The sequence below is a fragment of the Gambusia affinis genome, linkage group LG09, assembly GCF_019740435.1.
Source record: "Gambusia affinis linkage group LG09, SWU_Gaff_1.0, whole genome shotgun sequence".
Lineage (NCBI taxonomy): Eukaryota > Metazoa > Chordata > Actinopteri > Cyprinodontiformes > Poeciliidae > Gambusia > Gambusia affinis.
Genome location: NC_057876.1, coordinates 14,270,778 through 14,295,432, shown reverse-complemented (window position 1 = coordinate 14,295,432; position 24,655 = coordinate 14,270,778). Strand labels below are relative to the sequence as shown.

Sequence of the window (24,655 nt, the reverse complement as noted above, 5' to 3'; positions counted from 1 at the left end):
CTATGGTGAACACCGCCCTGTTGTAATTTTCTCCTCTCTTTTTTTTTTCTTTTCTTTTTTTAGCTTCTCTGGCGCATATACAATACATAATGTATACCGACAGATGAGAAAACCACAACCTTGGTCCTTACAGCAGAGTGATCAAGGTGACCTCCATATTTTTTTTTTTATTTCTTTTTTTGTTCGCATGCCTCCCACCTCCTTTTGCTACTTAATGATTCTGAATGTGGACCACGAGAGTGCGTGCGCACGCACAGGCTCTGCAGCATTCTGCACCACGTCCTCACATTCCTGCCGCCATTTTTGTTCACTCTTGCTGCAGCAGTGATAGCAGCTCGAATCAAAGCACACCATTTTAGTTAACACTCAAAGGACAACAACGGTGGTTGAAGACCCTTTGTTCATCTGAAGTCAAAGAACAGCATAGACGCTGTGCAAATGAGGGTGGGGCACATGTAGGAATACTAAATTGCATGTAGAAAGGGAGCTAAACGGGGCACGTTACCACGGCAACGCAGCTCCTCTAGACAGGTCGCTGACCGTGGTGCTAAAGACAAGCTGACGCAGGGGAAAAGAGAAGGAGGGGGAGGGATGCTGGCGCTGTTATTTCTGCTGGCGTCTAAATCCAAGCAGGTTTTTACACAAACATAATTATTACGATGTCTTTTATTCCACCACGGTGGAGAAATTCAGGTGTACCATCAGAAAGTTAAAGGTAAATTGAAACATAAATAAACAAACTGAAAAAATAAGAATGAAAGACTCTACAGTATGGACAAACATATGCAAAAAGGGGGAGGAAAAAAGTGTTAAATTTTGTATGTTTCTGCATAGACAGAAAAAGACAAGCAGACAATTTTTTCACACTTTTTTTTTTAAATTAGTTTTCTCTCTTCTCTATACTACAAAAGGTTGCCTGCCTTTGAAATGACACGCCTAATTTAGCATTTACAGACACGTGGTGGAAATGTAAGTGTGTTAGCCTACTAGTGCCAGCTGGTGGTTGTTCCGCTGCTTTGTTACACATTGCTGAATTGCTGTATGTGCTGATCTGTCTATGGAGCAGAGATGCATACGCTATGAACTGTTAAATTAACCTCTCTTGATCATAAATTGTAAACTAAAGCTAATAAATACATGTAGTTTACCTTCGTTAGGGTTTTCTGCAAATATTGCTGAATCGAACCTACCAAGGTTTAGTTAGGAGTTCACAGGTGCTTAAAATGCTGCAAGAAATGTTATCAGTTCTGCTGCAGTGACTGTAAGTGACCTCAGCTGACCTGAAAGCAGTATGTTTGTGTAAATGTCTGTGTCTCACTCAGTGTGTCTGTTTCAAGTGTCTTCTGGCATGATGTCATCTCTCTTTGGAGGTGAGGTCATGTGAGAGCACACAATAAAAACACTTGCTCATTGTACCGTATAGTTAAGAAAAAGAAACGGTGGTAAATATTTTTACATGACTCGTGATGCTTAAGAAGTACTTATCTCTTTTGTTAATCAAATAGATACACAATTATGTATTGTAAGCGTCTGTTAACAAAACTTGAATGAGGTTTTCTTATTCAAACAAACGTCGATGTATTTATTCTTCAGATGATTATCACCATTTCTAAATACTAAAGAAACAAAAGGAAATACCGTAAAGAGTCATAAGAGATACATTTCTAATCCCCCAAATGTATTTCAAATATTTACCTGTGAATTCTTATAAGATATTTAAACTGTAAAGTTTTATAATCTTGGGGTTGGGGTACAGAAGAGGAGTAGGGCCACACACAAAATGTTTCCACATTTTATTTTAACGTGAAAACTTTACCTGCTGTCTCCAGGACCTTTGCAGCTCTGTGTAAGTCCTGCTTGGCTTTCTGGACAACTCTGTTGATTATTATGCTGAGTCCTTTGTCAGAAGTCTGATGAGAGGCAGCTGGAGCTGGCAGTGGCTGGTGTTCTTTTCTCTTCTTGATTACAGCTTCAATGGTCTTATAAAAATAAATAGGACTATAACCAATCGTTCTGCTCTGTTTGGTACGTAATAAAAACATTTTTAGAATACATCAGTGAATGTTAAACCAGCTGAACTTGATAAAAGCAGCAGCATTGCTATTTACATATTAATATATTTCAGCTGGCTCCTTTGGTTTCTGTCCTTTTTTGCACATCCTGTCCCTCGTGCTCAATTGTCACTGGCTTCATTAGAAATATTTAAACTGGAAAAACCTTGACATGTTACTGATGTTTGGTTCACTTCTTTTACCTTTGACCTGTGGGTAAATATTGAGATTCACTGCCTCTAATTAGCAAAGCATCGTAGTAAAATTTGCAATGACAAGTTCACTCAGGAAAAATATTGTCATTTTGCCATTTTAAGAGCATCATGTCTGTTGACAAACAGCTAACAAGTTTTTATTTTTATTTTAATAAAACAGCATATCTCCAGAGAGGCTGTCAGTAAATGAAGTGAGAGCAATCATTGTGGAACACTGAACACAGCTTGTAATCTAGTTTTGCATTGAATTTTATATTATTTATCATAATTATGTCATAATAGTCAAAACAATATATTTCGAATAAAGACATTGCCATAAAAATACCTTAGTACAGGAATGTGTTGCCAACATTTTTACAAATACAAAATGCCAGATTTATTGTGAGAGAGTAATTCTAAATATTTCTAGTTGTGGATTTCATCTTACTATATTTTGCCTCTAATGTTTTTTTTATTTATTATATTTTTTTGCCATGTAAAATACTTTGGACTGTCTTGTTGCTTTAAGACTGCTACTATTTCTATGGCATGATTGTTTTAAGTAGCAATAAATACTGAAGTTAAATTAAAAAAAAGGTTATGCAGTGAATTTATGTAAACTAGTTGTCAGGAGAGTCTGAAATAAGCACTCAGCAATGAAATCTTTTTCATTTGACATTTAAAAATTACTAGCATAATTCCACTCATTTAATGTGGAGTAACCTTAAGGAAAACATTTCAAAACAATGGAAATTTTCAGATATTTTACATTTAATGTGATATTTAAGAGACTGAAATTTCATTGTTATATTTTATTTTTAGTAATTCATACAGACTACAGTACACAATTAACTCACACTGTCTACATGTTGCACCGTGAAAGTAACACTGTACAAAAGCATTTACCATATATGTTTTGATTCAACACATTACACCCAAATAGAAACACAAGCTGTACTAAAGAGTTTGACAACATGGTTGTGTTCCTGCATACACAGACTTAAATATGATGGCACATAACTCTGTTCACATTAAAGAGGCTTAAAAATCCTTTACTGATGATAAAAAAAGGCATATTAATAAAGAGGCATGTGATTATTTTCTCATGTTAGTTGCATGTTTGTTTGAATTCCTTAAGGAGACACATACAGTTTTGTAAAGTACATAAACACAGCTTTCATTGAGTGAAAATAAAACCACAGGTACAATTTGCTGTTCCAGTTTTGTAAAGTCAACGTTAAGGGCTGCATCACTGAATATACTGAAATGAAGCTAACTCAAAGAGTTTTGCTTGCAAACTCAAATAAGTAAATCCTGGTATAAATACAGTTTATATAACAAATCAATCTGTTTTCTCAAGGTCGCTCACTCACTGAAACCCCAAGACTTATTTAACAATGTTCAAGTAGCCAAAACCTTCAAACATGGTGACATGTAAGCTGTATGTTATGAGAAATGTTACATTTGTGAATCAACTGTACTGCTTCATCCTAAACTGAGGTAACAAAACAAAACATCGCACCGCATGACTCTGGTCCCATGAATTATAATTGTTCCATCTCTGTTAAAACAACAACAACAACAAAAGAATGTCTGTCGTAATTGCAGAAAATAACATATTTGATACTCGTTACTCTATTGTTTCTTGCAGAAAACAACTGAAAGGCATGATGGCTGAAGAAAGGCCTCAGTTCTATTCATTTGTGCTTATGATGGACTTGGCACTTTCACATATTTAGGCCTGGCTAACTTATAAAACACAAGTAAACATGAATTAGCTAACAGTAAACACATTTACAAAAATGCTGATTCTATTTAATTACTTAAAATTTTATTCTATGCTTTTTGAACATTTAGTTAGTTGTGCTGTATTTTACCTCTGATATTATACATCAGTGTTTGTATGGCGCAAGGCAGGGCATGAAGGATTCAACTGTAGATTCCAACATGTGCTTCTTTCTACTAAACGTAAAAAGTCTCTAAGGACATTCCAACCTTCCCATGTCTTCTCTTGAAATACTTGCTGTGCCTTCTGTACAAACTTAGAGTGCACATTTCTCAGTACCTCATCTTTACAATACTTTAAATATAAGTTAAAGCCATGCAGCCTATTCATGCATATAGGTATGGACACCATGGCGTTGTTGACCGGCGTTTTATGTGTTCAAAGGACGGGAGAGTGCAGGGCATGTTTTCTGGTCTGATTCATTTGAGTTGCATGACGACTGCACAGAGGAAGGAACAGAAACGAGACAAAAGGAGGGCGTATCCGTGGGGGTGAATCTCTAAACGGAGTTCCTCTTTTCTTCCACCAGGCTTTTGCTGTTGGTGAACATCCTATCCACAGCTGAAGGAGTGGGATTACTTGGAGCTGTTGCTGCTTGTAGTGGAGGCCTGCCAACGAGACAACAGAATTAGACGTTTGTGGAAAAGGACCCACAGCACTAAAAGCCTTGTGGTTGGCCAGACTGAAATATGTCATGCAGCCGACTTCCTTCGCTCAAGACAGGGGCTTCAGGCAGAGGACAGAGTGAGCGGGAGAGAAGTTGGTGGATCTTTGAATGTGTATTGTGCATGTGAAAGATTTGTCACTGAACACCATGCTCAAAAATTACATGAAGGAGAGCGGTTGCTAGGGAACCGAGTGCCTGATTTCTCTTTGCACCTCTGCTGCACAAAGAATTAGGTCACATTTAAGACAGGAGACAGTGTCAGTCATGCTTTGACGTGCCATCCTGTGAAAAGGACAGAAAGAGTAAAGTCCTATTCCCCGTACAAATACGTGAAATAAAAAGTTACAATTGTAATATATTAGTGATGGGTCAGAAAGGGGCATGAACACAGATTAATATTCGCATGCACAGCATCAATTTGAAAACATGGTGATTCGATTAAAGATGCAGAAACTTAAAAAAATGACATTAAACTTGAGATAGTGTCTGAAAATCAGATCAATGTTTTGACCAATTGAAACTATGGGCAAAACGCCGGTCGTCTCAATAATCCTTGTATTTAAATAGCAAGACTTTCTTGTAATCTTTGAAACTGTTTTAATCCAAGTTTTATAGACTTTCTGGAAAACTGTATAAGATTTTGTTTGAGCACCAGCTCATTTCCTGTGTTGTCACTTTTGCCTGTTTCTAAGAAATTTTAGAGGGTTAAATTTTCCTGTGTGTTAAACTTTCTGAATCTGAATTGTGAAATAAATAGGCCAAAAATAAAAAATAAAAATCATAAATTGAAGGCCTGAAACAACTGTATACATGTCACTTAACAAAACAAAACAAAAAAAATTTTTAATTTTTTTGGGGCACTTGTTCATTGTCAATCTGTTGCAAAGGCAAATTTTACTCACATTTTCTGAACTGAACCTACAGAAAAATAACAAAATAACAGTTTGACAGATAAAATGGGATTTTAGCACCAAGAAGACAATACTGACGGCGCCAGTTTCCTGTTGAAACATGACTTTCAGAAAATTGATTTTTGCTGTAGATATTTGTGTTGAATTTACGTCAGTCGTGCCTTCTGTTGTCTTCCAATTTGTCACGTCTTTATTTTGAATCAGATGCTCCAAAGAGTAAATCTGAACCATCCCAGCAAATCCTGGAGAGCTATTACTCACAAATGATTTTAGTAGATTAAAAGAAAGTTTGATTTCACTGAAATAGAAAACTAATTATCAACAATGTATGTACAGTAAAATCATGGAAATTGAAATGGTTTCAAAACTCTTTACCTGAATCACCATATTTGATTTTTCAAAAGCACAAAAACAAATCAGTTAGTGTAAATCAGGCTCATGCTGCCAAATCTAAGAAAAATATTCAATAACAGAAAAGAAGTTGAGGAAGTTATTTTAACTATGCTAGGTAAACTGCATGGCTGGCATTTTACTGTTTAAAGATGAGCCTGAAAAATCAGGAACAATTAATCAGCCAGACGTCTGAAGACATGGGAGAACCTGATAAACTGCATGCTATTTCATATATGTAATAGAAAAGTTTAAGCACATTATTGTAAAAGGAAATTAAAAAGGCACAATAAAGAAAAACATAACCACTGAAAAAAGGAAAAACAAGGAACAGTTAAAACACTAAAACTACTTTAACTTAGCCATGAAAACAATTTCCGGGTCTTGAACTCTGCGTACCTCCAGCTGCTGAGTGGACCTTCCTCATTTAGGGTACTTTAGAGCAGAGAGAAAAGAAAAAAAGGGATTCAATCATCAGGTCTGGCATGAATAATATTGCAAACGTTTTATCAATAAAATGTTTCTTTTGAAATGAGGAAAGAAAATTGTGAGCCTTACAGGAAAGAGTGTTGTAAAAGTGACACTTTCTACATGAATACATACTTACCATACAGATACAAATCTTAAAAATAAAAAATATGGATCACATTTTCAATAATTTCTTTTTAAAATGATGAGCATTTGATTTTTTTTGATTTTTTAGCAGTTTATTAGGAAAAAAGTTTTATGAAAACTTCTCCAACAGAGGCTAGTGTTTGCATTTTCCATTCTTAATAAAGGATATAGATAGTTGTTTCTTAAAATCTGAATCCATTCAATAAACTAAAGCATTAGGTTTTGTCTTCTTTTTCATTAACAAAGTAAATAGCTATAAATTTAAATCTTTTAGAAGTTTAGGCCTATCTTTAAAGTTGACAAACATGACAGACAGATATTCACAGTTTTAATATAAAATTTAAACAGTGGCATTTCATCTGGCAGAAATATGTTTGTTAAAAATGAAAAAGGTAAAACAATCCATGGTATCATTATTTCATATGACTCATTACAATCCAATAATATGAACCTTTTTTACTATTATCCTACCAGCAGAGTGTAAAGAAGGAACAAATTGTGTTTTTATATATTTGCTGAAATTGTATATGTACAAGGGATTATTTTACAACATGAACTAAAACCTGTTCTAAAGTAAAGAGTGAAAAGAAGTTCCAAAGTATGCACCAGGGAAAATAATTTACTGTAACCGTCAGTTGTACCTGCAGAGTAGAAGCAGCTGAGTCACTAGTTTCTGACAGTCCCGTTCCTCTCGGGATGCTGGACACGATGTATCTGGAGCCCTTTGGCACAGGCTGTCTGACCACCAGCTTTCCTTTCCTGGTCTCTGCTAGAAACAGACTGTACCAGTAGGCATCGTTGGAGACCAGAGTGGAGTCTGCGATGGTGGAGTTCCTCTCACTGATCACACTGTTCCTGCTGGGAGGAGCACTTTTGCTGGGTTTGGGTTTCTGACACTTCAGCACGATGGTGACCAGGATGGTGATGAGCAGGAGAAATGACACCGAGGCCAGACCGATGACCAGATACAGGTTGATGTCTGAAAAGATGTCGTATTCCAGAGGCATCTCAGTCATGTCAGAGTACGCCTTAACATCAGTCTCCACTGTCAGCAGCTTGATGGTGACTGTAGCAGAGAGAGCAGGCTCCCCGTTGTCCTTGGCAACAACAACCAGTCTGTGGTGGCGCGAGTCTTTGTAACTGAACATCCTCATAGTCCTGATCTCTCCGTTATATTGGTCCAAGCTGAACAAGGAAGCATCAGTCACCTGGAGAAACTGGTAGGTAATCCGAGAGTTGTGCACAGAGTCTGTGTCTAAGGCGATCACTTTAGCCACCAGGGATCCTTTATCAGTAGATCTGGGGATCTTTTCCTCCACCACTGAGCCATGAGCTCGCCAAGGAGAGACAATAACTGGAGCGTTGTCATTTTGGTCAACAACGATGATGTGGACGGTCACATTACTGCTCAGAGGAGGAGAACCAGAGTCTCTGGCCTCAATGTGGAAAAGAAACTCCTTCTCAATCTCATAGTCAAAAGTTTTCAGTGCGTAAAGATTCCCGTTCTCTGGATTGATGGAGAACAGCATAGACATGGAGGTGTTGGCAATCTCCTTCTCTATGATGAAATAAACTAGATACTGGTTTTCATGGAGGTCAGGGTCAAATGCAGTGAGTGAGCTGAGCAAGGAGCTAGGTGCGTTATTCTCCATGACACGTATGGTATAAAATGACTGGGAGAACTGAGGAACATTGTCATTAACATCCAGCAGCTCCAAAGTCATAGTTTCATTGTCAGATAGAGGAGGAGACCCTCTGTCTGTGACAGTGAAGGTGATTTCATATTCTGGGACCTTCTCTCTGTCTAATGGCTCTGACACCACTAACTCATAATAGTTATCAGAGGACTCCCTCAGTTTGAAAGGCATGTTCTCTGGAATATGAAGATCAACCTGTCCATTATCACCTGAGTCTTTATCACTGACACTAACTACAGCTATCACTGTGTCTGTGGCCACATTCTCTTTTACTGGACTCTGAAAGGATTTAATAGAAATTTCAGGATGGTTGTCATTCATGTCAGTCACCTGGATTGTAACTCTACACTGTCCAGATAAGGAGGTTGGTCCTTTATCACTGACTATCACCTCCATTTCATACATTTTCAAATCTTCATAATTTATCATTTCCTTTACTCTGATCTCACCATTTTCTGGATTCAGTTTAAACATCATCTGGGTTCTCTCTGATGTGTATAAACTGTATGCGTAAGTCATGTCAGAGTTGGAGCCTTCATCTAAATCAGTAGCATTCAGTTTGATCACTAAGCTTCCAATGGGCGAGTTCTCCATCACATCCACAACATACTGGTCTTTGTCAAATGAAGGGGCGTTGTCGTTCACATCAAGCACGCGAACAATAATGCTGGCTGTACCTGTGCGCGTGGGCACCCCACCGTCCACAGCGGTCAGAATCAGATTATGAACAGCCCGCTGTTCTCTGTCCAGAGCCTTTTTCAAAATCAGATCAGCGAATTTCGATCCATCTCTTCCAGTTTGAATTTCAATAGCAAAATTTTCACTGGCGCTCAGATGGTAGTTTTTTACAGAATTCGTTCCCACATCCGGGTCAACAGCGTTGTTCAGGGAGAATCTCTCTCCAACAGGGCTCGACTCTGAGATGTCTAAATGCATCGTTCCTCTTCTAAAATGAGGAGCGTTATCATTTATATCTGTTATTTCAACCTCTATGTTAAACATGCGCACAGGGTTTTCAATTGTTGCGTCTAATTTAAGCATACAGTGCGAGGATGTTTTCGATGGGCACAAAAACTCCCTATCAATCCTTTCCAAAATATAAAGCTCCCCCGTGTCTTTGTTAATATCCAGATATTTTTTATTGGCTACAACATCCACACGCATCCTCCTCGTCTTCAGCGTCTTCACTTCTAATCCCAAATCAGCTGCCAAATTAGCAACGACAGATCCCTCCTCCATTTCTTCAGGTACAGAATAAGGAGTAACTGACAACACCACACTCCATGTGGCAAAAAGACAGAGAAACAGGAACACATACCCCGTCCTGCAAAGCCGTTTGACAGGCTCTGCCATTGTGAAGAGCCGGTTCGGATGGTCAGGTCTTTTACTTAAAAACGCAAAACACAACGCAAATCGTTACAAAAGGCGTTCTCTCCCAGGAATGACGCACTGATTGTGCACAACGTCTCTCATCCCCTCCGCAAACAACATATCGCGATAACGTGACTTCATCAAAAATTCGTTATCTGGTACTGAGAAATAAAAACCATAGACAGTCTTCATTAAAATAAAAAATAGATTTCCAAACATTTTAATATTCATTTAGAAGTAACTGGACCGAACGAAAGTTGATAAAGCGGAACAAATATGCTTTTATCTAATTATTTGGATGCTACTTTTATAATACTAATATACATCATTAATTGGTCATTATATGCGTATTATTCCTCATAAAAGTTTTTTTTCCATCACTTCTGGAAGACGTGGTTGTTTAGAAAGGAAAAAAAAAAACTCATGAATTCTTATGGGCTTGCTCAAAAGAAGCAAAAAACAGCATCACATATTTTTAAAAAATTATGTAGTTACAGGGAATTTCTTTAAGAAGGGCTGTTGTCAAGTTTGCTCTTTCCAAACCAGTTGGAAAGAGCAAACTTTCTACTCATCAACTCATCTAGCAAAACTGAAAAAAAACTGAGAAAAACAAAGCATGATGATTAAACTAAACTAAAAATGTTTTTGTGTAGAAAAATGAAAAAATACTTTTGATTAAGCACAAAAAAAGTATTACTTTAGCTCCTTTATGCATTCCTAAATTGAAATGTCTTGAATTTAATGTAAAGGTTTGGTTGATTTCAAATTCAAAAATACTTTGTTAATCCCAAAGGGAAATTAAATGTAGTCGTAACTCATAATTAGATTCTTCAAAGAGTTATTGAAAATGGTGATGGCTGTTGGCAGGATAGAGCTCATCATTTAAGATGCCTAGTTTGTTTAAGGCCACAAAGAAAAAATACTATTTTATTAAATAAGAAATAGTTTGAAGAAATCAAGCTATGAGGTATGTTTAACTTAGAGTTGAGAAAACCAAAAGAATACCAAAGCTGCTTTGATAATTCAGCTCACTAGTACACATGTTCTAACTATCAAACAGAGAAAGTATTACAAAAGTTAGAACATACCCTACCACGTAAAAGTCCAAATTGTCAATACGCAATATTGTGATGTAACTACATGATCTCAAAGTTAGACGTAACTTTGAAATGTAGATGCTGTGCACTAAAGACACTGAATGTTAAAGGTATACGGCGCACAAATTTATTTGAAGCCAGTTTTCTTTCAAAATATTTATAAACTTCAAAAGCAGGTCAAAACTTGTGAAACAGTGTTTATTGTGCTCATGCTTCTTTTTCATCTTGTGATGCTTTATCAAGTTATTCATGTTGGCCCCCGCTTCTTGGATAAACTTAGCTCTATTGTGACTGTAAACAGCATCAGCTGGGTGTTGAAACTAAGTGAGCATTTGGCAATCTTTATATGATTTTAGTCAATTGTTTTAAATAAGTCCCATATGGCAGTGTTCCTTCTCTGTTAAGCTTATTGTGTTTTTTTTCCTATATTCTTGCCAGGGTGTTGATTAATTTCCCAACTACATACGATTAAATGTATTACAATCCATCACTTTTGCTATTTTGCAGTCACAAGGCACTTCACAATTAATTATGTAGTTGATGGTCAGAGAAACATGTCCATAAGATTTTTCATATGTTGAAAAAACATACTGGACTTTATTTATTTGAGCAGAAATAAAACTTACATTATGTTCTCATCTGACAAATTGAGCTTATTAGAAGTGGAAATTTGTGCTTTTAAACAGTTTAATTATTTGCATTCTGAATTGCAACAGAAACTTTGTTCACATAGATCTGTGACTTGTATATGTTTCTGTACTACAATTTACAGTCAGTGCAGCAGATATTTGTACCAACACAGACTTTATGGTTTAGCCAGATAAGGCCATGTAAAGACAGGGGAGCGGTTTTTTTGGCATCATGGTGGATAACATTTGTATCTTGCTCGCTTAAGCTGGTATCACATACTGTACAATCTGCAGATTCCAATAAAATTTTGATTCAGAGTTTTGGAGTATGAGGTGAATATTCTCAATCAAATATACCAGAGGGATAAGGAGAGTCCTCCCCTGAGGCATAAAACAAGAGAATAAAAGAAGCAACAGGAAAGTATTTAATTGTTTACTATATGAAATGAGCCACACAGTCAAAGAGCCACTTGTAGCTCTGGAGCTGCAGGTTGCAGACTGGAGATACAGCAGGTGAAAACTGTGATCCTATCTCAATACGGCTGAACCTAAGGGTGTATTCAAATAAATTATGCCGCACATCCACAGAAAAGTCATTGGGTCCGCTTGTTTGGGCTGGAACAAAAGTGAACTTTATTATCTGCTTTCACATTGTGCTTTTTTTCCAAGCAGACTATAATTTGTAAACAAAGGAAAGCAGGTAAAGATCTTTGCTCCCATTAGATAGAAATTATGGAGGCGGGACAGAATACAGAACTTTGGAAGTCCTGATTGCTACATTCCTGTAGTGCACATTTGTGCTATTATAACTGCAATATCATCTTCAGTGTCAAAGCAGCTCATTCAATGCAGGTTTCGCAATGGGATGTTTGTAATTTTGGAACTGTGTCAACAAATGGGGGCTGCCAGCTGAGATGCTTTGCATGGCCTACCCTCAACACGTTGGCAGCAGCAACAGCACTAAGAAAACAACAAAAAAGGCACAATTTCAGTGCCACTAGTACATGCAGTAGCGTTAGCAACACAGAAGAGTTCATCTTTGCCATAGTGCCCAGCAACGGTTGCTCATGAAGTTTGAAAAGACGTCCACTTCCTGTAATTGGTTCAGATCGAGGCTGATCTGCATTCACCAAGCAAAATGCACCAGCGGAGTCTTGAAAGTGGACTGACACCACCTCAAAAATTTAGTATCAGTCCAATATTTTGGTCAGCACCGGAGTTCGCTTGAGTGTCTTCACACCTGCACAAAAGTTCCAATTAGAGACACACACTATTGTCTGTTTAAAGTGGATCAAATGTGTCAGGTGTGAATACATCCTAAAAGGGCAAAACCTTAATTTTTAAATCATTGTTGAAGTAAAACTTTGAAGGTAAAAATTAAATTGTTCAAAGGATTCAATTAGTTACAGTTTCTGTGCCAGTTCATGTTATCCTAAGACATTTGGGTAACATTCTATTTGATGGGTTGTGAATAAGACTGTCATGACACTGTCATAAACATGACATAACACCTGTCATGAACATGAGTACGTCTTCATGAATATTTATGACTGTTGTCATAAAGTGTCATTCAGTAAATCATGACACTTAATACAAAGTTGACATTATTCAAAATGTCTTTGTTTTGACAACTTGTCATTAACTAAGAAATCTTGATCTGACATAAATTTGTCATAAAAGTATTACTGATAAACTTTAGCTTTAATAACATAAAGCTACATAAATTTTAAAGTGTTACCGACATTTGTTTAATATTAAGTCTTCAATAAAGGGGCTATACCAGGTGTGCTGCCCCCCGTTAACCACTGTCTAGAACCACCCATAATTATACATGTGAACAAAGTTCTGCCCTTTCACTGAGTATTATAATGATAATATTTTATTTTATTTTTCATACTAAAATTTTAGAATGATAAACCATTTAGTTGTCACCTGGCATAAGTAATAAATATTTTTTTCCTGAACTTAACAGATTCTTATTAACATTAATTAAACACAAACGAATACTGCATAGTTCAAATTTATCCATCCATTATCCAACAAATGTCAAGAGGGGAGAGGTCTCTAGTCTTTCTATCCATCCATCTTTTTCAGAAAGACTATCCTAACTGCCATTTAATATACCAAGTTTAGTTATTAAATTTTAATTTGACATATGACATTAAAAATATCTAATTATCAAAGTTCATTTTTACCTTAAAACTACTTCTTGTTAAATAAAATTGCAAAACAAACTCTGTAATTATATGTAAAAAAAAAAAAAAAAAGAAAAAAAAAAGAAAAAGAAAAAGACAGAATTAACATGTGGAAACTTATGCTTTAAGTCACAGTAGGAAAAAAAATAACTAAATTACTTATAGAACAAAGAATAGATTTTGGTACCAACAGAAACAGACATTTTCTCAAGATAAAATGACAAGAAGGAATATTAATGTCGCTAGGTGATTTAACGAGAAGTCCATTAAACAGATGAAACTTCACATTACATGAAAATTAATTTAAAAAAAGAATATTGTTAATTATCATTTGATCGGATTAGGCCAGTTTGGATATTTAGATGTTATTATCAAAAGGACTGTATAAAAGATAAACAAACGCATAGATGTTAAAAATATTTCTGTGGAAGTGTCCATGCTAAACAGCAGATGAAATAATAATCACAACAATATTCACAGCATTTTGTATGGAAAAAATATTAAATTGTAACTTGAAGAACATTTTTCAGAATTTTACACCAAGCTTGAAATAAAATGCATATTTAAAGAAATTTACATTTCTTTATGTGAAAGAAACATCATGATGCATGTTTTATATAAAGTCTTATGTCTTTTTTTAGATAAATAAATAAATGAAATTATACTGTTGAAACTGTTTTTTTTTTTGTTGGTTTTATACATTTTGGAATGCTACCTCTAATTCATACCAAAATATTTAACATCCTTTAGAATAAATTGTAAATTATTACATTTCACTTTGTTCATCAGAATATAAACTCAATAAAGTTTTAAAATAACATTGGGTATTTGGATTTATTGCCCTTATATAGATTTAATGTTGGAAATCATAATAAAATGGTCATTGCCTAAATTATAATTGACTTTATTTCAATCTTTCTGTGAAGATAAAAAAAGATATATAATCTTTTCATCATGTAAAATTTATGTTGATGCTTCACTGTTGGCATCAAAAATGAGGCATAATCTCATATATTCAATCAAATTATAAAGACCTTTAAAAAATTACATAAAAATCTGTTTGTAAGTCTTCTTTAAGATCGCCCTACCTGCAGAGTAGAAGCAGCTGAGTCACTAGTCTCTGACAGTCCCGTCCCTCTCGGGATGCTGGACACGATGTATCTGGAGCCCTTTGGCACAGGCTGTCTGACCACCAGCTTTCCTTTCCTGGTCTCTGCTAGAAACAGACTGTACCAGTAGGCATCGTTGGAGACCAGAGTGGAGTCTGCGATGGTGGAGTTCCTCTCACTGATCACACTGTTCCTGCTGGGAGGAGCACTTTTGCTGGGTTTGGGTTTCTGACACTTCAGCACGATGGTGACCAGGATGGTGATGAGTAGGAGAAATGACACCGAGGCCAGACCGATGACCAGATACAGGTTGATGTCTGAAAAGATGTCGTATTCCAGAGGCATTTCAGTCATGTCAGAGTACGCCTTAACATCAGTCTCCACTGTCAGCAGCTTGATGGTGACTGTAGCAGAGAGAGCAGGCTCCCCGTTGTCCTTGGCAACAACAACCAGTCTGTGGTGGCGCGAGTCTTTGTAACTGAACATCCTCATAGTCCTGATCTCTCCGTTGTATTGGTCCAAGCTGAACAAGGAAGCATCAGTCACCTGGAGAAACTGGTAGGTAATCCGAGAGTTGTGCACAGAGTCTGTGTCTAAGGCGATCACTTTAGCCACCAGGGATCCTTTATCAGTAGATCTGGGGATCTTTTCCTCCACCATTGAGCCATGAGCTCGCCAAGGAGAGACAATAACTGGGCGTTTTGGTCAACAACGATGATGTGGACGGTCACATTACTGCTCAGAGGAGGAGAACCAGAGTCTCTGGCCTCAATGTGGAAAAGAAACTCCTTCTCAATCTCATAGTCAAACGTTTTCAGTGCATAAAGATTCCCGTTCTCTGGATTGATGGAGAACAGCATAGACATGGAGGTGTTGGCAATCTCCTTCTCTATGATGAAATAAACTAGATACTGGTTTTCATGGAGGTCAGGATCAAATGCAGTGAGTGAGCTGAGCAAGGAGCTAGGTGCGTTATTCTCCATGACACGTATGGTATAAAATGACTGGGAGAACTGAGGAACATTGTCATTAACATCCAGCAGCTCCAAAGTCATAGTTTCATTGTCAGATAGAGGAGGAGACCCTCTGTCTGTGACAGTGAAGGTGATTTCATATTCTGGGACCTTCTCTCTGTCTAATGGCTCTGACACCACTAACTCATAATAGTTATCAGAGGACTCCCTCAGTTTGAAAGGCATGTTCTCTGGAATATTAAGATCAACCTGTCCATTATCACCTGAGTCTTTATCACTGACACTAACTACAGCTATCACTGTGTCTGTGGCCACATTCTCTTTTACTGGACTCTGAAAGGATTTTATGGAAATTTCAGGATGGTTGTCATTCATGTCAGTCACCTGGATTGTAACTCTGCACTGTCCAGATAAGGAGGTTGGTCCTTTATCACTGGCTATCACCTCCATTTCATACATTTTCAAATCTTCATAATTTATCATTTCCTTTACTCTGATCTCACCATTTTCTGGATTCAGGTTAAACATCATCTGGGTTCTCTCTGATGTGTATAAACTGTATGCGTAAGTCATGTCAGAGTTGGAGCCTTCATCTAAATCAGTAGCATTCAGTTTGATCACTAAGCTTCCAATGGGCGAGTTCTCCATCACATCCACAACATACTGGTCTTTGTCAAATGAAGGGGCGTTGTCGTTCACATCAAGCACGCGAACAATAATGCTGGCTGTACCTGTGCGCGTGGGCACCCCACCGTCCACAGCGGTCAGAATCAGATTATGAACAGCCCGCTGTTCTCTGTCCAGAGCCTTTTTCAGAACCAAATCAGCAAACTTCGTTCCGTCCCTCCCGGTCTGAATTTCAATAGCAAAATTTTCACTGGCGCTCAGATGGTAGTTTTTTACAGAATTCGTTCCGACATCCGGGTCAGCAGCGTTGTTCAGGGAGAATCTCTCTCCAACAGGGCTCGACTCTGAGATGTCCAAATGCATCGTTCCTCTTCTAAAATGAGGAGCGTTATCATTTATGTCCAGTATTTCAACCTCTATATTAAACATGCGCACGGGGTTTTCAATTGTTGCGTCTATTCTTAGGAAGCAGGACGTGGTTGTCTTGAGAGGACAAAGAAACTCCCTGTCAATCCTTTCCAAAATAAAAAGCTCTCCGGTGTCTTTGTTAATATCAAGATATTTCTTGTTGCCCACCACGTCCACCCGCATTTTTCTTTTGCTCAGACTTCTTATATCTAATCCCAAATCAGCTGCCAAATTCGCAACAACGGACCCTTCATCCATTTCCTCCGGAACGGAATAATGAGTTACCGTGCTTACCGTGTCCAGGATGGAAGAAAAACAGAGGAACGCTGCGACAAACCTCTTCCACGCAAAACAAACATGTTGGCGAGCCATTATCATTAATCCGTCTTCAAAGCCCTATACTTGATATTTGGTGGTGTATTTGTACCAAATATAAGCGAGATTTTATATAAACGACTCCTTTTCATAGCAGAGTCGAGAAAGGAATGATTCTTCACGGCATCCAACGAACTGTCGTGAAAACGATGACTTCACCAATGCTTTCTTTTCTTGGAGAGCAGCGACATGAACGGCTTATTTTAAAATTGTGTTGTTACGGAGGAGACGGAAAGAAAAACATTTTAAAATGGATTTAAATTTTTTTCAGTTTCGATTATGTTTCGAAATGTTTTACAACCTGTTCAAGGATTCATTTATAGTTTTCATATTTCCTTTATTATATTCTGACGTGTTACTTTTTCATGGACGTACAAATCCATCCTTGGGTGATTCGTTTTCTTTTCTGTCTTGTTTGTACATTTAGGCGATTTTTCGCTTAATACACAACCCCCAAAAAATAAAGTAAATAAGAGGTGCTGCAAGGACGCAAATTAGGTTTTTAAGTAGGTTCGATTTTTTTTCTTTATTTGTTTTTCTATTATTTTATGACCGAGTCCGTTTGTAGTGTAACAGGAGTTCAAGACATTGTACAGAACATTAAATTTATTGACGACAGAAATGATCAGAGAAAATGTTTTACGCATAATTTATAGATGTACAAGAGAACCTCACAGGACAGAAACACAAAGCCTTCACAGTATATAAAGATCTACGATGTGCAAAGTAAGTGATACGGGTTATTTAATAGTTATCTGATAATAAACGAGGTAATATCTATGTTGAACTTGGTAATTTTTTTTATTTTTATTTTAATAGGGCATTTATTCATGCAATTTTGTTTTTATTATAAAATTACTTATAAGGTAATTCCTTTCTATGTGAAATTAGAAATACATTTTTGAAGTTTTTGAAAACAATCTGAGTTTAATATTTTCACTTATATTTGTCCTACCTGCAGAGTAGAAGCAGCTGAGTCACTAGTCTCTGACAGTCCCGTCCCTCTCGGGATGCTGGACACGATGTATCTGGAGCCCTTTGGCACAGGCTGTCTGACCACCAGCTTTCCTTTCCTGGTCTCTGCTAGAAACAGACTGTACCAGTAGGCATCGTTGGAGACCAGAGTGGAGTCTGCGATGGTGGAGTTCCTCTCACTGATCACACTGTTCCTGCTGGGAGGAGCACTTTTGCTGGGTTTGGGTTTCTGACACTTCAGCACGATGGTGACCAGGATGGTGATGAGCAGGAGAAATGACACCGAGGCCAGACCGATGACCAGATACAGGTTGATGTCTGAAAAGATGTCGTATTCCAGAGGCATCTCAGTCATGTAATGTCAGAGTAACATCAGTCTCCACTGTCAGCAGCTTGATGGTGACTGTAGCAGAGAGAGCAGGCTCCCCGTTGTCCTTGGCAACAACAACCAGTCTGTGGTGGCGTGAGTCTTTGTAACTGAACATCCTCATAGTCCTGATCTCTCCGTTGTATTGGTCCAAGCTGAACAAGGAAGCATCAGTCACCTGGAGAAACTGGTAGGTAATCCGAGAGTTGTGCACAGAGTCTGTGTCTAAGGCGATCACTTTAGCCACCAGGGATCCTTTATCAGTAGATCTGGGGATCTTCTCCTCCACCACTGAGCCATGAGCTCGCCAAGGAGAGACAATAACTGGAGCGTTGTCATTTTGGTCAACAACAATGATGTGGACGGTCACATTACTGCTGAGAGGAGGAGAACCAGAGTCTCTGGCCTCAATGTGGAAAAGAAACTCCTTCTCAATCTCATAGTCAAAGGTTTTCAGGGCATAAAGATTCCCATTCTCTGGATTGATGGAGAACAGCATAGACATGGAGGTGTTGGCAATCTCCTTCTCTATGATGAAATAAACTAGATACTGGTTTTCATGGAGGTCAGGGTCAAATGCAGTGAGTGAGCTGAGCAAGGAGCTAGGTGCGTTATTCTCCATGACACGTATGGTATAAAATGACTGGGAGAACTGAGGAACATTGTCATTAACATCCAGCAGCTCCAAAGTCATAGTTTCATTGTCAGATAGAGGAGGAGACCCTCTGTCTGTGACAGTGAAGGTGATTTCATATTCTGGGACCTTCTCTCTGTCTAATGGCTCTGACACCACTAACTCATAATAGTTATCAGAGGACTCCCTCAGTTTGAAAGGCATGTTCTCTGGAATATGAAGATCAACCTGTCCATTATCACCTGAGTCTTTATCACTGACACTAACTACAGCTATCACTGTGTCTAACTCTATGTTCTCACTGACTGGACTCTGAAAGGATTTAATTGAAATATGTGGATGGTTATCATTCATGTCCTCCACAAGAATTTTAATTTTACATTGTCCTGATAGTGCACTAACTCCTTTATCAGTTGCAATAACTTCCATGTCATAAATCCTAAGATCTTCATAATTCAATACACCTTTCACTGTTATTTCACCTGTTGTTGGGTTTAATTTAAATGTTTCCTGCGTTTTCTCTGATGTGTACAAACTATATGAATATATTAATTCTGAATTTAATCCGTCGTCCTCATCAGTCGCATTAAGATGAATTACCCTACTTCCAATGGGAGAATTTTCTAAAACGCTGACTTCATAGTTTTCTGGTTTGAATTTTGGGGCGTTGTCATTTGTATCTAAAACATGGACAATAATGCTGGCTGTTCCAGAACGAGAGGGTAAGCCACCGTCTACAGCTGTGAGTATTAAATTATGAACCGCTTGCTCTTCTCGATCAATATTTTTTTTCAAAATCAAGTCAGGAAATTTTGATCCATCTCTCCCAGTCTGAATTTCTATCGTAAAAAAATCACTTTCGCTCAGATGATATGTTTTGAGAGCATTAGAACCCACATCAGGATCAACTGCGTTGCTCACAGAAAACCGCTCACCAGCCTGTGTTGCCTCTGAAATATCTAGATCTATTGTGTCTCTTCTGAAATGAGGTGCGTTATCATTAATGTCCATTATCTCCAACTCGATATAAAATATCCGTTTGGGGTTTTCAATTATAGCCTCCATTTTCAGATAACACGACGTCTTGGCGGGGCAAAGAGATTCTCTATCAATTCGCTCGACAATGAACAGCTCCCCTGTTTCTTTGTTCACGTCCAAATATTTCCGACTTCCTATGGTGTCCAGGCGCATTTTTCGATCGATCAATTTCTTTACATCTAGTCCTAAATCTCCGGCGAGATTTGCGACTACGGAGCCTTCTTCCAGTTCTTCCGGAACAGAATAGTGCGTTACTGCAAACGCGGATTTAAAGGCAGCGAAGCAGACAAAAATTGTCAGAACATACCTTCTCCAATCTAGACAGCAAATAAAACCTTCCATGGTTGCCACTGATCTTTGTTTTCTTTCGAGGACTGATTTTCTTGAAAAGGAGTTTTGACAAACACTGGAATCCCCCGTTAAGTATTTAAACTGGCGAACCTTCAAATCCAAATGTAATCAAATCTGGGAAATGTGCGGCTGCTGGTCTATTCTGTTCTCACCACTTCATTGCAAACAGTGATGGCGATCGTGATGTCACAAATTTACGTAACCAAGCTTGGAAAACAGCGCCTCGCTGTGAAAGATTCCGTAATTCCATCGATGTTTAAGTTATGAGTAAAAGTGACTTAATTTAGTAAAGAAAACAACGACCAAGTTGTGCAATCTTCAGTAGAGTATTCCAGTAGAGGAAAATGTTTTTGTCTTCTTTTTATTTTCGTACATCGCGCAAACATATAGACTTTGGTCTAATACTGCTCATTAAGATTTGTACCATTTCAAAATATTCACAGACAAAACGTTTGATAAATTATGAGACCCTATCTCCAATCTTGACAGGCAAAATCTTATGAGGTGTACGTCAACAGTGGTTGATAAAAAAATATTTTGAGAGCATTTATGCTCATATTACATAAAAAAATTTTATCATAAAAAATAAATAAGAAGAAAATTGTTTTATTTGTAAGCATACGTCATTAAAACGTTTCCATCTCACGGCAAGCGGTTTGCGCGCTATGTCGTCTGGAGAAATAGACATAGAGCAGTTTGTTGGGGGGAGGAAGAGACAATAACACGAGTGAAAAATCATTTCATTGACGTCATTCACCTGTGCTGGTAGAGGGATAGAATTACACATGTTACTTAATGAGCGAAAAATACACATGAAGACTCATTGAATATAGTGATAGAAGAGCATAATTTCAGTATTTGTGGCATTCGCTAAATTTTCCGCTATGCAGATAGTTACTACGCATTAAAAAGTTTAATCGACCAAAATAGAAAAAGTTGCAAAAATAAATGTTCAAGACGTATCAAAAAAAAAAAAAAATGACGCGTATCTACTGGATTCCTACCTGCAGAGTAGAAGCAGCTGAGTCACTAGTCTCTGACAGTCCCGTCCCTCTCGGGATGCTGGACACGATGTATCTGGAGCCCTTTGGCACAGGCTGTCTGACCACCAGCTTTCCTTTCCTGGTCTCTGCTAGAAACAGACTGTACCAGTAGGCATCGTTGGAGACCAGAGTGGAGTCTGCGATGGTGGAGTTCCTCTCACTGATCACACTGTTCCTGCTGGGAGGAGCACTTTTGCTGGGTTTGGGTTTCTGACACTTCAGCACGATGGTGACCAGGATGGTGATGAGCAGGAGAAATGACACCGAGGCCAGACCGATGACCAGATACAGGTTGATGTCTGAAAAGATGTCGTATTCCAGAGGCATCTCAGTCATGTCAGAGTACGCCTTAACATCAGTCTCCACTGTCAGCAGCTTGATGGTGACTGTAGCAGAGAGAGCAGGCTCCCCGTTGTCCTTGGCAACAACAACCAGTCTGTGGTGGCGCGAGTCTTTGTAACTGAACATCCTCATAGTCCTGATCTCTCCGTTGTATTGGTCCAAGCTGAACAAGGAAGCATCAGTCACCTGGAGAAACTGGTAGGTAATCCGAGAGTTGTGCACAGAGTCTGTGTCTAAGGCGATCACTTTAGCCACCAGGGATCCTTTATCAGTAGATCTGGGGATCTTTTCCTCCACCATTGAGCCATGAGCTCGCCAAGGAGAAACAATAACTGGAGCGTTGTCATTTTGGTCAACAACAATGATGTGGACGGTCACATTACTGCTGAGAGGAGGAGAACCAGAGTCTCTGGCCTCAATGTGGAAAAGAAACTCCTTCTCAATCTCATAGTCAAAGGTTTTCAGTGCATAAAGATTCCCGTTCTCTGGATTGATGGAGAACAGCATAGACATGGAGGTGTTGGCAATCTCCTTCTCTATGATGAAATAAACTAGATACTGGTTTTCATGGAGGTCAGGATCAAATGCAGTGAGTGAGCTGAGCAAGGAGCTAGGTGCGTTATTCTCCATGACACGTATGGTATAAAATGACTGAGAGAACTGAGGGACATTGTCATTAACATCCAGCAGCTCCAAAGTCATAGTTTCATTGTCAGATAGAGGAGGAGACCCTCTGTCTGTGACAGTGAATGTGATTTCATATTCGGGGACCTTCTCTCTGTCTAATGGCTCTGACACCACTAACTCATAATAGTTATCAGAGGACTCCCTCAGTTTGAAAGGCATGTTCTCTGGAATATGAAGATCAACCTGTCCATTATCGCCTGAGTCTTTATCACTGACACTAACTACAGCTATCACTGTCTCTAACTCTATGTTCTCACTGACTGGACTCTGAAAGGATTTAATAGAAATTTCAGGATGGTTATCATTCATGTCTTCAACTAAGATCTTTATGGTACATTGTCCTGATAAACTGTTTGCTCCTTTATCTGTTGCTATGACTTCCATGTCATAAATTCTAAAATCTTCATAATTCAACATTCCTTTTACAGTAATTTCGCCTGTGGTTGGATTCAAATTAAATGTTTCTTGTGTTTTCTCTGACGTGTACAAACTATACGAATATGAAATATCAGAATTTGATCCGTCATCTAAATCCGAAGCATTTAAATCAATAACAAGACTTCCAATGGGAGAATTTTCCATTACTTTGACATTGTAGGCTGCTTCGTCAAATGTAGGTGCATTGTCATTTGTATCTAAAACATGAACGAAAATGTTGACCGTCCCAGATCGCGCAGGTGTTCCTCCATCTACGGCTGTGAGTATTAAATTATGATGTTCCTTCTTTTCACGATCTAAGGTCTTTATTAGAATCAAATCAGCGAATTTTGACCCATCTCTTCCTGTTTGAATTTCGATGTTAAAATATTCACTTTCACTTAAATAATACGTTTTCACGGAATTTGTTCCAACATCAGGATCCACCGCATTACTGAGTGAAAACCTTTCTCCCTTCGGCGTTGCTTCGGATATATCTAGATGAATGGCGTCTCTTCGAAAATGCGGGGCGTTGTCGTTCATATCTAACACTTCTATCTCTATGTTGAATATCCGTAATGGGTTTTCCAGCGTTATTTCAAGTTTAAGATAACACGAGGAAGACCACTTAGTTGTGCAAATATGCTCCCTGTCAATCTTCTCAACAATATACAGCTCGCCAGTTTCTTTGTTCACATCCAAATATTTTTTGTTAGCAATAATGTCAAGGCGCATCTTTCTCTTTGTCAGAGTTGTCACGTCGAGGCCGAGATCGGTAGCGAGGTTTGCCACAACTGTTCCTTCTTTCATCTCTTCAGGCAAGGTATAATGCGTAACTGCGCTTGATATTTTGCGAACGATTAGGAAAACAATAAAGAGCAGCACGTACCTGTGCATATAGCCCTTTGTTAAAACGGGACTCATTGTAAAATTCAGGATGACGGGAAATCAAAAAGAGAAAGTCAAGCTGTCAGCGGCACTGAAAATACTCCTCTGCCATCAATCCGAAACCTTTAAAAGGTTTTAAATCCAGGCAAAATACAGGAAAAAGGCAACATAATTCACTGAACGACGTTTCAGCACCAGGGAGCTGTCCAGTCTCAGCATGAACATGAACACGCTCCGACAAAAAGAGACCTCCTGCATGACGTCCATAAGCCCAACTTTAAGAAAGAAAACAGCGCCACCATTTAGTGATCCAAAGTATGTACTGAAATTGAAAGTTGAAAAGGATAATATGACTATTCATCTAATAAAAACATAACGGAGGCAAAGTCTACCTCAAAATATCCTTTAAATGTTGTGATTATATTTCCTTTATATCGTAGATCCTCAACTTTACTTGCATAAAAGTTAAATCTAAATGACATTTTCAACTGCTATGTCAAATAATGTTACATATAGCTTTCATCCAACCTTCCATCCATCCATCCATCTTACATTCCACTTTGATTTCACGTATATGAGTGCAAGGACTTGTCTCCCAGTCATTAGTCAAGTTGCTGGGTAGTTCTAGGACAACTTTCAATTGAATCCTGATAATCTTTCATAGACGTGTAAATGAAATTCATACAGCATTACCTGGTGAAATATTAATTGTTTTCCCACCAAAAGAAATACTAATATTAGATAGACACAAAATCATAAATTATTTCAGCTCCTGCTATGTTGTTATTGCTAGTAGGGGTAATATAATTTTTTTGCT

The 24,655-nt window shown here is 38.1% G+C and overlaps 3 protein-coding genes across 3 annotated transcripts; all 3 read right to left on the bottom strand.

Annotated features, from left to right (window-relative positions):
• Positions 1–3,037: 3,037 nt before the first annotated feature.
• Positions 3,038–11,582, bottom strand: LOC122836605 (protocadherin alpha-C2-like). Its single transcript, XM_044126243.1, has 2 exons — positions 7,256–11,582; positions 3,038–4,639 (listed from the first exon to the last, which is right to left on the bottom strand). The coding sequence occupies exons 1-2, from the start codon at positions 9,662–9,664 to the stop codon at positions 4,607–4,609; spliced, it is 2,442 nt and encodes an 813-aa protein (XP_043982178.1). The 5' UTR covers positions 9,665–11,582; the 3' UTR covers positions 3,038–4,606.
• On the bottom strand, positions 6,443–20,787 carry LOC122836602 (protocadherin alpha-C2-like). The gene is made up of 3 exons (XM_044126240.1): positions 18,706–20,787; positions 14,692–15,347; positions 6,443–7,255 (listed from the first exon to the last, which is right to left on the bottom strand). Exons 1-3 carry the CDS (start codon positions 20,450–20,452, stop codon positions 7,154–7,156), a joined length of 2,505 nt encoding a protein of 834 aa, XP_043982175.1. The 5' UTR covers positions 20,453–20,787; the 3' UTR covers positions 6,443–7,153.
• LOC122836603 (protocadherin beta-16-like) lies at positions 15,427–24,139 on the bottom strand. Its single transcript, XM_044126241.1, has 2 exons — positions 21,466–24,139; positions 15,427–18,051 (listed from the first exon to the last, which is right to left on the bottom strand). The coding sequence occupies exons 1-2, from the start codon at positions 23,872–23,874 to the stop codon at positions 18,037–18,039; spliced, it is 2,424 nt and encodes an 807-aa protein (XP_043982176.1). The 5' UTR covers positions 23,875–24,139; the 3' UTR covers positions 15,427–18,036.
• Positions 24,140–24,655: the final 516 nt, after the last annotated feature.

Bases quoted from the DNA above. Each gene is read 5' to 3' on its own strand.
- LOC122836602 (XM_044126240.1), bottom strand. From the start codon at position 20,452: ATGGAAGGTTTTATTTGCTGTCTAGATTGGAGAAGGTATGTTCTGACA. The intron at 15,348-18,705 runs CTACTGATAAAG...AGATCCCCAGAT, and splicing joins GGAGGAGAAGATCCCCAGAT to CTACTGATAAAGGATCCCTG. The intron at 7,256-14,691 runs GTAGGGCGATCT...TCTACTCTGCAG, and splicing joins CAGCTGCTTCTACTCTGCAG to GTACAACTGACGGTTACAGT.
- LOC122836603 (XM_044126241.1), bottom strand. From the start codon at position 23,874: ATGAGTCCCGTTTTAACAAAGGGCTATATGCACAGGTACGTGCTGCTC.
- LOC122836605 (XM_044126243.1), bottom strand. From the start codon at position 9,664: ATGGCAGAGCCTGTCAAACGGCTTTGCAGGACGGGGTATGTGTTCCTG. The intron at 4,640-7,255 runs GTACAACTGACG...TCTCGTTGGCAG, and splicing joins CAGCTGCTTCTACTCTGCAG to GCCTCCACTACAAGCAGCAA.